The following is a 15,940-nucleotide window of genomic DNA, read 5'->3' on the forward strand; positions in this document are numbered from 1 at the left end:
CAGGACGTCAGATTCTCTTCTTTAGTTTATATGGACCCCGGACCATGTACATACTGACCCAACATGTGACAGAACTGGGCATTTCTTCAAACAGCACTTTTTAGTGCAAAATTCTTTTTTGGGTTTCTTATGGTCAACTAAGGTGTCTTCTCTTTTACTTGCAAAAAAATTTTTTTTTCTCTAAGCAGTGGGGAAAAGAATCAATTAATTGGTATCATAGCGGTCCAAGAATGTGGTTTCCCAAAAGGCCAATAAATGGCACAGTTGCTAAACTGTGGTCAAAAAACAAGTTGTTCCTCTCTGTGCTTCCTGCAAAGAACTTCAGGACCTTGAGACGATGTGCCAGAGAAGAGGAGGTAAAGGAAGGCAGATGAAAACTGATGCCCACCAGAAAAATTCCAAAGTTGAGATGTCCCTGGAGAGAAGCCAAATGGCGCATAAAGCCCTAATGTCCCGCCGTGTTCCCCTGCGCCCCAGAGACAACTGTGAGAAAATATCCGAGAAGACATGCATTCCCCCAGAGCTGGAAAAAAAAAAGCTTCGTGCTGTGCCGTTTGAGCATACATAAACCCCAGATGTTTTAACTAATGTACGTTTATATGGCATAGGGAAAAAAATGTGAAAAGATTTTACACGAAGAGCAATCAACGTGAGGAGTTATAGATGAAAACAATGCTTTGAATACATGTGTGGACAGGTATGTGAAACTATAATATAGCTAAAATAACTCTTATGTTTTATATTGCCTGAAGCAGTCTTGTTTTACTCTCATAATTATGGTGAAAGTATTAATAGCACTCCCTTTAACTCTCAGGAATGTCCTGCACTGGACAATAAATTATATAGTCACTTTCTCAATGCCTCGTGTTCAAAGGGGTCAAATAATGAAGTGTTAGCATTAGCACATGTAACGTTAATTAGGATTCTTATCTGAAAAAAAATTTAATTTTAATTATACTAGTTCCAAAATAAGAGGCTAATGGCAGACTTAAGGCCAAAAACTTGAGCATCAAAATCAAACATAAAGAATGACAGATGTTTGGATGAAAACCTGTCCAGATGTCATCATTTTCAAAGAAATGACTAAAACACTCTTTTGAAACCAAGTACATATTTCTTTAGCATCAAGGGAACTTAAGAACATGTAAATTTTTAATAAGTATTTATACTGTGTCTCTCCCGGGGGGTTAGTCATTGCAAGTGGTCCTAGAGTCTGGAAGATAAAAGGCAAAGCTCTTTGTTATAAATACACTTCTAATCAGCAAGAAGAAGGACTCGCATGAACAAATGAACGCATGCAAATTCCCACACCCTAGCTCAGGCATGATGAGAGAAACAGACATGGGTTAGCAACTGAAGCGTGGAGACGGGAGTAAGGAAAGGGGCCAGGAACGGACTTACAAAGGCCCTCCAGGAAAGCGTTTAGGAGATGATGAAGAGTGTACTGGATCTCTGTAAAGGAGAAATGACGGAGGAAGATGGGAGCGGAAAAGAAGACATTCAAGAGAAAGAGAATGACATGTACAAATGCCAAAGGCATTAAACTTCTTAGAGGCAGAGTGACCAGCCGTGACCGTAACAAGCAGTAGGACAACAAACATAGCTGAACGAGTACTTAGAAATTAGACAGTGATTTAAACTTTAAGGCTTGAATGGGTATTAATTTTAATAAAACAAACAAAATATAGGTCTGAATTTTAGAAAGGCTACTTTGACAGCACCGAGGAGAGTGAATTGGGGGTATTGAGGGTAGAGGTCAAAGGCTCAGGAGACCAACAGGACTCTTCAGAACCTAAGAAAGGACATAACAATGTAGCTGTAGTAGTTAGGGGACAGTGTATTCGTTTGAATCTGTAATGTCTCCATAGACTCTGTTTGGAAGAATCAGTCCTGAGTTTGTAGCACTACTGTGAAGGCTATGGGACTGACCAGAGGAATTGCATTGTGGGACATGGTCTGTCAAAGTTATATGTGCCATGGGGTCTGGTCACAGTCTCTGCTTCTTGGTTTATAAAATATGAACAGTTGCCTCATATATCCACCACCACACACCTTTTCAGCCAGGAAAAACTGGATTTTTCTCTAAAACCCTGAACTAAATGAAACCTTTCCTCACCAAGCTACTGATACAAAGCGTTTTGAAAGGCCTAGTCTGGATGTGTCAATGTGGGACTCATTGATATTTTCAGCTTTAAAGGGAAGTTGAACAGTGAATCATGATCTGCCAACTAAAACTACAGCAAGAAAAGACGGTGTCCATAACCAAGCTCGGTGGGAATCCCAGGGTTTACAGGGAGGCAAGGGTAGACAGACATTGAGAACAAGAGAGGGAACACACCGAGATGGAAGAGAGTGAGTGAGAGAGAGGCATGGCCACTTCAAAACAAGAGTGACATCAAGAGGAAGAAGAGTGCCCAGCCAGGCAGCCAGGCCCCAGTTGACCTTGGCCATGAGTGTCTCCATAAAGTGGTGGAGCACAAGCCTGACGGAGGTTGAAGAATTAACGGGAGGAGAGAAGGACAGTGGATGGGCTTGAGGTCAGGTTTTTCCGAGCTATAGGTGTGTGCTGGCCTTCTTCACGTGACAGAGCATGTGACTGTACAAACAGCAGAAGACTCTTAGGAACCAGTTTCCTTAAGAAAACACACATGTACCTTTGCCCAGGGTCAGTGTCTCATCAGAGATAAAGGTAAGGCAGGAAGCTGCTCTGAGTACAGGAAAGCCTGAGGGGTTGGAAGAAGAGAAGCCAATCTCCTGGTTTATGGCCCCCATGAAATTATCATGTGAAGGCAAAGAAGAGAGTATTCAACTTAATGTCCCTGTATGGAGAACATGAGAAGCCACTCATTAGAATCCACTGGCGTGTTGCTGAGTACCATTAAGACTGCACTAAGGTACGAGCCTCAATATGTTGTGGCACTCACCCAGAAAAGGGGCTCATGGTTTCCAAGCTCCTCGGGAACTTGGGGGCAAAGACAACTGGCCACTCTCAGCATCCTTTGAGTTTCAACTTGTAGAAATGTTGAATCAGGCAGAAATTAAGTGACTAATCAGCAAATCAAAAGTGTCTCAGTCACCCAACTCTCTCTCGGTCACAGTGGGCTCTCTGATTTAAAGATTCTATTCTTCTGTTTTTGAACCTAGGTCTCAGAGACAAAGAGGGCAGTAACTTTCAAATATCCTCTGAGCTCTTCCATTAATTTTTTAATTGTCTTTTTAAAATCTAAGGAAAGTTGAAGGGGTGGCCTGGATCTTCTAAGACATCTATCTATGATGCCAAGGACCACAGGAAGTCAGGGGAACGTGATCCCAGCAGGGACTGAATGCGGAGTCTCAGGAGTCAAGAGCAGCAAAGAACAGCGGCTGTTAGACATGAGCTCTGCATGGACAAACACTAAAGGTGAACTGAGAATGAAGGAGAAAAACGTAAGCCACCTGCTGTGGAATACTTCTTCTGTACACTGTGTAAACAATTCTGTGATTGGTTTAATAAAGAATATCACTGACCAATAGTTGGTCAGAAAAAGATTAGGTGAGAAAAACCAGACTAAGGACACTAGGAAGAAGAAAGGCAGAGACAGGAGAGTCTCCAGGAGAAGCAGAGGGAGTAACATGTGCTGGAGGACAGATAACGTCACGAGCCATGTGCCAGCACATGGATGGATAGAAATGGGTTAATTTAAGCTATAAGAGCTAATTAGTAATAAGCCTAAGCTATCAACTAAGTATTTATAATCAATATTAAGTATCCATGTTGATTATCTGGGAACTTGTGGATAAAAAAAGAAAAGTCCACCTACAGCCAGCTTCTAAAAATCCTGATGCACCAAGGGAGGAGATAGGGACTGGCTGTGAGAGCCACAAGGTGGAGGCATGTCCTGGTACCACTTGAGCCTTCATGGAAGGCATTTGCAAAAGGATGGTTAAATTCTGTTTGGAACCCATGGCAGGAGAAGTAGGCAAATGCCATGCCTAATCTCAGGCCATTCAATATTTTCTTAGGTTTGTACCAAAAATTTCCCATCCATGAAGAAATCTCTAGGGCAGATAACAACCTTGGGGAGAAATCTAGGCTTTCTTTGTTTCACTTTATTGTATTTAAAGCAAAATATAGAATGTTCTGGGAAGACAGTAGAAAAAAATATACAGGGGATTGATGCAGAAGTTATGACGGAAAGGGAGGTGCAAAATGGGGGGAGCAAGAATAGGAGCCAGAAACTGTTTGGGAACAAGCTGTCTCATCCCAGGCTTACTGTCACTTTCCCAGTGAGTTGGATACAATGGGCAATGATAAAAAATAAATAAATAAAAATAAAAAGATTCATATATACCATAAACACTTTATATAACTGAAAACATAAATGTATACACATGTGCCAGTCTTTTGATGTGAGGCCAGAGCTTGCTCTCTGCATATGCACCCACTGATTCGAGTTACGCCTCTTCTGTCTTACATAAACCACATCCTTCATCTACCATCTCCAGTTCTGCTTTCTTTAAAGGGAGGGAGAACGTGAACACACTTGTTAAATAATCTGAATGCAGGAACTCCACGTTTTTATAAGCACCCAGCCAACTGTACGCACTGTTTTACTGGTATCCTGCCCATACCTCACCAGTAGCACGCCGTTCACAGCTAACAATTTAGCAAGCTTTGCAAAGCCCTCAGCACAGTTTTCTGAGAAACCAGACAACTTTTTTTTTTCACAGCACACCTAACAGAAGGCCTTTGCACAGACCACATTTGTGTGCTGAAGCTGGCAATCTGGGTGACTGGTATGGGGTGGTACTAGTTAATCCTAAGGTCAGTTAAGAAGCCAATCAAGGGTCCTTCAGATGCACAGGCAAAAGACAGGGAGCCCAGAGTGTGGAGTAATAACTTATAGCACCATTAATAAAAACCCAGAGACAGAAATTGGGGTTCAACCTGAAGATCGGAAAGGCAGAACAGCCAGCCACTGGCTCTTACCTCTACCTTGGTCCGAAATGGCCATCCTGCCTCTAGGAATCTCAGAATGAGACTGTGTGGGAGCTGTCTCCTCCCATCTTATATTCCTCTCTAGGGCTGGAATTAAAGGCGTGTACTACTACTGCCCAGTTTCTGTGGCAAATTAGTGTGACTATTGGGATTAAAGGTGTGGGTCACCACTGCCTGGTCTGTAAGGCTGACTAGTGTATTTAAATGGACTTTTGACTTAAGTCAACCATGTACTCTGAACTTCAGGCAAACTTTGTTTATTAAAATACAAATGAAATATCACCACATTAACTGGCTTCCAACACATTGAATGCTGGTGTTCAAAAGAGGGGTTTCTTCCCTGTGTGCTTCCTCTGCCCCCGCTATCTGTAGCACCTTAACCTTTGGGACTCTTGCCATTAGGGAGGAAAGAGAGACCTGGACAGCAAGGCTCACAGAGGAGCTGTAGGAATTCCACAGCTGGTGTCTCGGCTTCTAGTGACTCCTAGACACCATGCTCCTTCTTGTCTCTTCTCATTCAGAATTTATAGTTAGAACTCTCACTCTGCACAGATCTTCGTCTGAGCTTCTCTTCCAGGAGCCTGGGACCAACACCCTTGCCTTTTCTACCATTTGCTGCCAGTAACCACACATAAAGCAAAAACAAAAACATGTGTTCCAGAAATGCCCATGGCCCCTGAGTCACTGTCATAGGTTAGGCCTGCTTTCCCCTAAATACTACCACTAACTCTCTTTTCCAGTATAAAAATATTTCTTTAAATTTTTTGTGGTGGGGCACACCTTTAATCCTAGTACTCAGGAGGCAGAGGTAGGCAGATCTCTGCAAGTTCAAGGTCAGCTTGGTCTACAAAATAAGTTCTAGGCTTGCCAGGGTTACACAGAGAGACCCTATCTCAAAATAGAATTAAAGATAAAATTAAAAAAAGAAAAAGAAGCAATATATGAATAAGTTTAAGCTTCTAAATTTATATATGTGTGTGCACAGACATGCATGCATACGGGTTTCTACAAAAGCCAGAAAACGGCTTCAGGTTACTGGAGCCAGAACTACAGGCAGTCATGAACTATCACATGTGGATACTAGGAACTGAACTCCAGTCCTCTGCAAGAGCAGTGAGTGCTCCTAACTGCTAAGCCATCTTCCCAGCTTTCCCCGAAAAGTATTCTTTTAGTGGTCTTAGCAATTTAGCATGTTCTCTCCATATTCTTCAGTGAGATGCCTTCCAAGTGGGCAGTCTCTCCCCCAACAACTCTCCCATAGAGATTTAATATTTATTCGAAGCACAGAATATAGGGTGATGTAGACATGACCACTTACAGATGAGCCACCATTTGCTGAGGGCTTACTGTGGGATCAGGCATTGTGTTCGGTGTCCATAGACTTGGCATCACTCTGTTCAGTCCTCACTGTGTGCTCTCAGGCACCATACTTACTCCTTCTGACTTATTAATTTATGTGTGACATGGGAAGGCAGCTATGCTCACCACGATACTACCAATGAGCTCTGATGTGTGACATGGGCTCATTCCAACGGTGACACCATGACAGAGAGGACCAAACAGAATGATGCCTGAAGTCTCATTTGTAAATATGCAAAACAAGTACAAAGATGCAGACACGCAGAGGCATGACGCATTTGAGACATCTCCGCACTTGGGTTGAAAGGTGCATACAGAGAGAAGTCAGATGTTTGGATCTGTGTCACCAGGCCTCAGAGGCCACTTAAACACGACATTAATTACATTGTTTTCAGAATGCCAGCCTAAAATGGAATTATTACTAAATTTCAAGGTTTTTTATTGATATACACAATGTCAATGATGCCCTTATCTAGCAATTATATTCAACCACAGACCATAGGAATTTGTTTATGGCATTCATCTAATTGTCCCAAAATGATGTTTATCTGTTTCAGACAGCAAGGAAAAGGACTCGATGGGTAAAACACACTGTTCCTGAGCTAAGCAAAGGTGTTGCGGAACATGACGGGAGACTGTGCTCTGCTCACTGCAAACACACTCTTCCTGAGCTAAGCAAAGGTGTTGTGGGGCATGATGGGAGACTGTGCTCTGCTCACTGCAAAAGCATCTTCCACTATAAACTGGCGGAGTCTTTTTCCTTGTGCAGACACAAGTGTCTTTCTTGAAGTGGAGTTAGGGAGACAGAGCCCTCTGAAGGCATAAGATAGGTGAATGAATCAACAAGACACTTGCTGGAAAGTTAAATAGTCCAAACTTACTTTCTTCGTACACTTCTTCACAGTGTTGATCAATTCCTGCATCACCAGGTCCACACTCTTCAAGGACGGACCTTTCAGCTTTACTATCTGCTTTTTGACTATGGCCTCGAAAGCCATGTCTGGAGTAAACAGCCCTGTCCTGAACGTGAGAAAGAGAGCAGCAGATTAGATTTCAGCAGCTGAGCTGTAGCCAACAGCCCAAAAAACACATTTAAATTGACATTCGGCTTAAATGAGGCATGGACTAGACCAAGTATAAAAGGTACGTAGGTAGCTGAGGCTATAGACCAGGCATTAAAGTGCTTGCCTTGAAGCATGAAGACCTGAGTTTGGTCCCCAGCACTCACACACAAGAAGACAGGACTGTGGTCCAAGCCTGTGACCCCAGAGGAGGGAAGACAAAAACAGAAGGACCTCTGGGTCACTGTTCAGCCTCGGAAAGGTGAAGGCTGAGAAGAGATCCTGTTTCAAACACAAGGTGGATGGTTCCTGGAGAATGACAGTTGAAGCTGACCTTTGGTCTTTGTGTGCAAGTGCACACACTTACATGTGCACCTGTATGCCCCCATGCACACATACACACATGCACACACACACACACACCACAGAGGCACAATAGAGCAACACAGAGAAAGAGCAAGAAACATGCCTATGTCCATAACACAAAACATATATAATAACTAGTTCTATATATCACACCTTTATAAAAACTTTTTTTGGTTTTTTGTTTTTTGAGACAAGGTTTTTCCATATAGCCTTGGTTGGCTTTGAACTCACTCTATAGACCAAGCTGACCTCCAACTCAGAGATCTTCCTGTCTCTGCCTCCCAAAGGCTGAAATTAAAGGCATGCACCCAAAGAACAGTCCCTGGGTGGGTGCTATAACCCTATCTTTAATAATCCTAAAACACAAGTTCGCATCTAACAGCAATGCCCGAGCACTGAGAAGAAGAGCAGCATTTCCCAGCATGAGCCAAGCTCTGGGCTCGATGCCCTGCACCACACACAAAACAGCCAAGCATGTTTCCATAACCTACAAAGTAATGTTAACTGTCATTTGTCTCAACTCATTGTTTCAAAACAACAGAAAGGAATGTAATCAGGCCTCTGTAACAGCATGTTCCCTGTCTGAATTTTTTCAGGGAAAAAAATAGTATGTGTCTGTACAGAACACTACAAACATTATTCTTGATATTACTTATCTAAAAATGCCACATAACAATGATTTTCACAACTTTCGTATAGAACTAGATACTGTGAGTAATCCAGAGATGGCTTGATGTATAGGGAGGCTGCTGTGTGTGAGTTATATTCAAGAAGCGTGCTGTTTCACATGAGAATGTGCATTGGTGTGTTGGGCTGTCTCTGTCAGTAGATGACAAGGGTGATGGACTAAGTTCCATTACCATCCCTAAAGGATTTCAAAAGCAGCTCTCTCCTTCCATGTGAGCCTCCTTTTTATACAGGAAAGCAGTCTACTTTCTCCAGGAGGCTGTACTACAGAGACCTGGCTGGGTCTCAGCCCAAAGTCCTTGGGTGCTAAGGGAAGAGTGTGACTGTTGAAGAGCCATCAATGTCACTTCGACGATGCACAATGCCTCAATGAAGAATTTATAAAAAAAAACTAATAGCCAAAATAGCAGGAATCTTCCTTTTGTCTGGAATGCATTCAAAGTTGATGTCATAATAATGCTTTTCTCCTGTGAAGCAGGAACTTGGGGAAGTGAATATAAGGATGGGGGTTATGAGTGTTTCATAAACAATGGAAATTGGGGCTGGGGGATGATTCAGTTGGTTAAAGACTTGCCATACCAGCATCAGGACCTTAATTCAATCCCAGTGTCTAAAATGCTAGGTGTGGTGTTGTGTGCCTCTAATCCCAGTATGGGGAAGAGGTAGAGACAGGAGGGTCCCACTCAGAATTTGTTCCCAACATAATCTCATCCTTGCCCTGTGCCAGATGCTGAGCCACGACTGGACACCAACAGGAGGACCCGCTCCATCACTGAAGGTGAGCCATGAACAAGGAGCCAACAACCTTAATGGGATTAGCTTACACTCAGGCCATTTCTATTTAGCATGTGCCTGCAAATCCTATTTAGCTTATTATCCATGGAATCAAGAATTTTTAAGAACAATTTATAGCCTAGTTCTAGACTACATTGCTATGGAATGAATGCATATGTTTTCTCCAATATCCATGTGTTGAAACCCTTTATACTCGATGTCACCACATGTGGATGGCCGCATTGGGAAGAAACTAGATCATCAGGGTGGGGCTCTCATGAATGAGATTAGTGCCTAATGAAAGAGATCAGAGAGCTTTGTTCTCCTTCAACTACACAAAAGTATATAGATTGGAAAGTATATGTATTGAGTATATGAACTGGAAAAGGTCCTCACCAGACCTCGCCATGCTGAGAAACCTGATCATGTGCTGTCAGCCTCCAGAACTGAGAGACAAATTCAGTTGTTGATAAGCTAGCTACCCAGTCTGTGACGATTTGTCATATAAGCCTAAGAATACTAAAATATAAAAGAACACGATAATCTTCCTCTGAAAAGGGGGGAATTCAGTTTCTAGCTCACTCCAACCCATATTCTGTTCATGTCTCTCTGAACCACAATACCCACAACAGACAAGATGCAAAGCCCCAGCTCCATGAAAACTGGGTGCACACTTTCCATCTCTATGGCTTGACTCGCACTGCTCCTCCATCCTCAGCAACCTGCACTCTAACCTTTACCCTTTCAGGTAAAGGTTACCCTGCACAAATTCCTCATACGCATGTATCCATGCTGCTGCATGAGTACGCAAACGCATGCGCACACACACAACATACACACACACTCAGAAATGAGAAGACTCAGTTGTTATTGTGAAGAGTACACACCATTGATGTAGAAACTTGTTTTTTAATTATTATTAAAAAACTTTCTCTAGCAATAGAGAAATATGGCTGAGTCAAAGCCAGGATTTCCTCTTTCTGACTTCTGCTTCTCTAGTCCTCCTCTGTTCTGATGATGAAAAATGACTTCACCAGCCATTTGGAAATGCTCGTTTTCCTTGGTAGATCGAAGACAAGGAAATGGGAATCACTTGCCTGATACCATGTATGTTTTTGATTGCGTAGCTTATTTCTCTTCTCAATTCTTTCTCATTGAACTCCATCTGCAGATGCAAAATGAACCACAGTTATGAGACTTAATTCCTTTGGATAATATTATTGGATAGTATAGAATGAGGATAACTTGCCTTCATTATTAATAAATGGATATGCATGTCTTTTGCAAGCTCAACCCAGATGGTCAAAACATCTGTTTATATGGAGTTCAAGGCCACATGGAACACTGGGGATTTCTGGGTTAGGGGGAGCAGAGATTTGGGCTCTATTATATATGAGGGGTGCTGTGCAGAAAGAATGCCTCTTGGACATAAACCCAGCCACTCATTTGAAACATGGAATTCCTTTTGGCTGAGTGTAGTAACGTGGCGTCCATGGGAGGATGCAAATATGAGAGCATCTCCTGATGGGTGGCAGCAACACAGCTGTCCTTTCTCCCCAGCCATTTGAACCACCTGACTGTAAGGCTCTTTATAAAGGGAAATTAATAATACCTCATCAAGCCAACACAGGATGCATTGCCGTATAAATATTTCCCAGAAGTCCCAGGCACTATAAATCTACTTGGAAGGAGGATCAAAGTGTCAGGGAGTTTAGTCCCAGAGCGCACATCCAGAGAACACCAGATTCAGCTTTGCCAGGGCTGTAGCCATTCCAGCCTCGCTCTGCCTGTTTCCCCCTTACACTCTCTGTCCCGGAGCAATGCCTTGACATAAGTCTCTATCATATGCTGTGGCTCCACAGCTCAGAGTCTTTACCATTCCTTCCTTTGTATCATGAACACTTCCACCCCTGCCCCTCCGGCTGCTGCTTAGCTAGCTACTCATTCTTCCAAAGGCAGCTCGGAAGTCTGGCTCTTTTGCACACTTGGGCTGGGATTCACATCCGTGGGTGGTGTTTCCATAGCACTCCGTGCTGAAGTTTGCCACTTTACTTAGCACATTTTAATAAAACTATCTGTTTACCCACCGTCTTCCCACACCAGTACACAAACATCCACCCCCTCGTATGCCGACAAGTGGTCCCTATGCCACTGAGCTGCCTTGCTGAGCAATCAATCCCAGCAAATCCACACAACTCTTGTTTCTTACCCACACACTGACAATTTCCCTCAGTTCCCTCGTCCGACGGGCACCATAACTTATCCAATGGCAAAAGCCAAAATTTGGGGAGTAATTTTGAATCTTCTGGTTTTTGTCTCTTGATTCAATCCAAGCCTATCAACCTAACCTCTAAAATCCCACAGTCATCTATTTCTCTCCATTCTCTCTTGTTACATCATTTTCCCCAAGAAACAAAAAAAAAAAAACTTTACATTACAGACCTCCCTTGCACAAGAGTCCTTCCAAGATCATGCGCCTAACCATGTGTTTGTAATTTTGCTTTCTTCCTCTTTAAGCGACCCCTGATATTATAGAAGTTTCAGGAAGAAAAAATTAAAAGGTCCATCTACTTGTAGCTAGGCCCTACTCTTCCTTACCATTTCTATTGCTTACCCATTGGTGACCTGGGAGGCAGAGTATTCTGTGGGGATCATCAACCCAATTCAGTTACACACCCCTGTTGCTTTTCATTGTTAAATGTGAACCCCTCACTGCAACCAGGAAAGTCCTGGATGAAGTGGAATTTTCTTTTCCTCTCTAAATTCTTTCATCTTCTTCTCAGCTGGCTTTCTATCTGCTGTGTCTGCTCCTTGCTATCATACGTGTTCCCGCTCTGTGACTTCACCTGAGGACACAGCCTCTTCCCTGAGTCAGCCTCTCCGAGTGATTCTCTTAACACTGACCTCCTAATGCTGTGCTGGTCATAGCTCACATGCTCTTCACTCAGAGAAAACTGTCGAAACATCCCATGAAAAGGGACTTTCGTACCATGTTACCACAGTAACACTTGAAGTTTTCTTATGTGGTCTACTTTTTCATTTTCTGTAGTTCCATACTAGACAATGTTGCCCCTTCTCTATTTTGATCTCTGGAACTTTGGTACGTAGGAGAATCTCAGAAATATTTTAAATCAGAAAACTGATAAATGTCATGGAAAACTCAGGCATCTTGAAGTAAACTATATGAACTGAAACCAGAAAAGACTCTTTTGAGCACCATGGGTTTTATTCCAAAAACAATAGTGGTCCTAGCACATCATATTACACCAGGAGAGCTGTGAAAGGGGATCTGGGAACGATGTGGGGCAACAGGAGAGAGAACGTTGGCTACAAACCTTCACTATCTCAAAGGGAAAGCGTTCGTGGAAGATGCGATTGATCTTAGCACCACCAGAGAGCTCTAATGTATCCACTTGATCCCCCGACCCTTCGATTCTCTTCTCAAAGTCCACAGCGAACTGCTGGACCATCCTAGAGTTGAGGAAGAGAAATAAACTTGAGTTAAAGTTCGTTAAAGTTCTGCGGCTCTCCTGTTCCTGGCTGATTTTACTGAGGGCGGGCGTAGCATATACTCCTTTTCTGTGTTCTTAGTGGCACCTACTGGTCAAGTTAAGAAGGCATTGCAAGAATACAAAGTTGCTGAGATTTATTTTAGACATTTTAACTAGAGTAAATATTTTAAATATCTTTCTCTTTAAGTGTGCTCTGTTCATTGTGGTTATAACATGAAATGGTATTTAAGGAACGCTTGAATTAAAAATTAATGTAATCTTGGATAGAATAGTCAAGTGAACCTCTACTCCTATGACGTCACACTTCCCACTCACAGCTCCTGCTACTCAAACCCCTGCCAGGGCACTGGATCCTTTTCTCCCTCCAAGTATAGACGCCTTAGTCTCTTTTCATTCTATAAATTTGTGCTGGGTGCTCTAAGGTTGATCAGAGCATCAAAGGCCATTATATATAATTTTTCCAGACCTTCAGATGTAGCGACATTTCATAAATAAAGCTTGTCTGAAGATCAGAGAGTAAAACAGCCTCACTGGTCAGTCTTACAGACCAAGCAGTGGTAACACACACCTAATTTAATCCCAGTAGCCACACTAGTTGCTATAGAAACCGGGTGGTACAAGCCTTTAATTTCAGTGGTGCACACCTTTAATCTCAGAACGAGAGAGGATTATAAAATGGGAGGAGACAGTTCTCAAGGTCAGTCTCATTCTGAGATTCTTGGAGACAGGATCACCATTTCAGACTGAAGTAGTGGTAAGAGCCAGTAGCTGGCTGTTTTTCTTTTCTGACCTTCAGGTTGAACTCCAATTTCTCTCTCTGAGTTCTTACTAACGGTGAATCATTCAGCTACCATGACTCATAGGAATACCTTGTCCGCCTGTGCAACTGTGTGCTGGTCATGTATTTTTTCTTAGCTGTCTTGGATCAACACACCTAAAACCTGAACCTTTTAACTTCTTTTAGTCCTAAGCCTTCTGATTCCCATGCCTTGGCTCAGGCCTCAGTAACCCCCTTTTGGATACTAAAGCACCTCCAGATTTCCATCCTGATCGTAGGATTCTGTCCAGGTCAGACGTCACAGTGCCACAGTCACACACACACACACACACACACACACACACACACCTGTTAGCACAGGCTCCTCTACAACAACAAGCTCTGGCTTGCTTTCCAGCAGGTTCCCACAGTTGGAATGAACCTGTTATCTAGGATTATACATGCTGTGGCCATGGTTATTTTTGAGGCCTCTCTCCTGCCCACCCACATACACCTTCCCATTCACACACAAAGTCTCCTGGACAGTCTCCAAATGTACCATGCCCCTGTGTTTTTGTGCTCGTCTGGGGGTTTATTTGTAGCACTATTGACTCCATTCCTTCCTAACTTCCTTCTGGTCTCAAGACGCAGCTCCAGTAGTAACTCTTCTGAGAAAGCCCTCATGATGAGTGGTCCTCAGCTACCATCATCGCCTACCACTGCCCAGAAGATGGGGTCTCCTGCCTCTTCAGCCTGCTTCTAGAAAACACATCCACAGACCACATCACCACTGCTTCTTTCCCTGTCAGTCACTCCACTGAGGGCGAGGGCTTGCACTAGGCTTATCTCTGCACACGCAATAAGCCTATAAGAGATGCTTAATAAATATTTGTGCTATGAAGTAGTTAATTGTCTTAGGCTAACTGGTTGAAATAAAAGAGAAAGGAAAAACGTATTTTCATCTGTGGTAACTAGGTTTGTAAATTCTAAATTTGACACATTAGAACTACTACTTCCAAATTCAAAATCTAATAGAAAAATATTTTCTAAGCACCTGAAACTTGTGTCTTTTTATTGTCTTGGCTATAACAGGTTAAAGTAATTATAAATTATTTAGCCATACCCAAGTGTCAGCTAATGTTTTTAATGGTGTTGTTAAACATCTGGAAGGTTGTGGCATATGTGCTGAAATGCTAGAAATTTGTGCAAACTTCCAGCTCTGTTGATCCTTCCCATACCCTCCTCTTTGGCGGTATTGAAATAAGCTGTCCCCAACTTCACTCTATTCTCTTACCCTTCCTCCTCCTAAACCTAACACACCCTGCTCACACTTCCAGGCCTTGAGCATTCACTCCCCTGGGAATTAGTACTTCTCACATGTACCTGACTCCTCCTCTGGGCTCCAACATTCCCTTCTTCTGATACACAGAGTTGGTTAGAGTCTAACACAAATCATCATTCACACGCACGTCTTCATGACCCTCTCCTAGAGAGCAAAGGTTCCCATGCACTGCTGACTCCACGGTGGGTGATGCAGAGCCCGGGTCTGAGGAGAGTGCATGGAAGGGTGGCAGGAAGAGGGGACGAAGGAACATGCTGGGGAAGGTGGGAGCACGAGAAGATGGATCGACAGTCTAGTCAACAACAACCTAATGGTGAAATATTCTGCAGTCAAGACCCATGACGTCACAGAGGCAAGGACCAGTTTTCACATCTGAGTTTCAGACAGATGTTGAGATAATGCATGACCTCGATATAAATATATTTCTTTTCTATGTAACTTGAAGAATTTTATGAGTTTAACCAAAGTCAAGAAGAAGCAAACAGACTTGGGAAGAGGTCTACTCATACTTTTTTCTTCTTCTTCTTCTTCTTTGGCATGGTATTATTTTTAAGTGAAATATTACCTGATGCAAATAAGATGCCACTGAAACAATGTGAATATTTAACAATCTCTTCACTAAAAAGATAGAATTAAATCTCCTTTTGTGACCATCACTGCAGCAACAAGCACAAAAGTGGGTCCAATACCTTTGTGATGCCTTGTCTGATTCACAAGTAATATCTTCTAACCAAAGCAAAAAACACAGAATGCACTCCAAAGCATCCTCTCGCATTTGAAGAAAGATTGTGTTCCCTCCTCTTTCCAAAGATCTGAGACAATAGTACAATGCGAGATCTATGCCCATCTGAATGGATGATGACGTCCAAGTTGTAGGGGAACACTGTAGAAGCCATCAGATCAGCAAAGTAGCCCAAGTCTACAGGAAGAAATATGTCCCTTACACTGAATGTGTACAACAAGAAAACACTAATAATACCTGTGTCCATGTGAGCACTCACCCCAAGCTAAAACTGGACAACCATGGCAAAAAAAAAATTGCTAGAGTAGAGAGTCAATTTTCACTCACCAAGCAGGGATGAAATAAGGCAAATATAGGGAATA

General features: G+C 42.7%; 1 protein-coding gene across 5 annotated transcripts in view; it reads right to left on the reverse strand.

The window, feature by feature from the left end:
• The window catches only part of Dnm3 (dynamin 3), a 474,394-nt gene that overhangs the window by 296,024 nt on the left and 162,430 nt on the right, over positions 1-15,940 (reverse strand). For all 5 annotated transcript variants that reach the window (XM_050158367.1, XM_050158366.1, XM_050158369.1 and 2 more), the window contains exons 8-10: positions 12,561-12,696; positions 10,323-10,390; positions 7,219-7,357 (exon numbers count right to left, since the gene is read on the reverse strand). In XM_050158367.1, the coding sequence (XP_050014324.1) occupies positions 7,219-7,357; positions 10,323-10,390; positions 12,561-12,696 (343 nt within the window). The remainder of the gene's footprint in view (positions 1-7,218; positions 7,358-10,322; positions 10,391-12,560; positions 12,697-15,940) is intronic.

Source organism: Alexandromys fortis, unplaced genomic scaffold (assembly GCF_014885135.2).
Source record: "Alexandromys fortis isolate MF-2015 unplaced genomic scaffold, M_Fortis_MF-2015_v1.1 scaffold_97, whole genome shotgun sequence".
In the NCBI taxonomy this organism is placed as follows: Eukaryota; Metazoa; Chordata; class Mammalia; order Rodentia; family Cricetidae; genus Alexandromys; species Alexandromys fortis.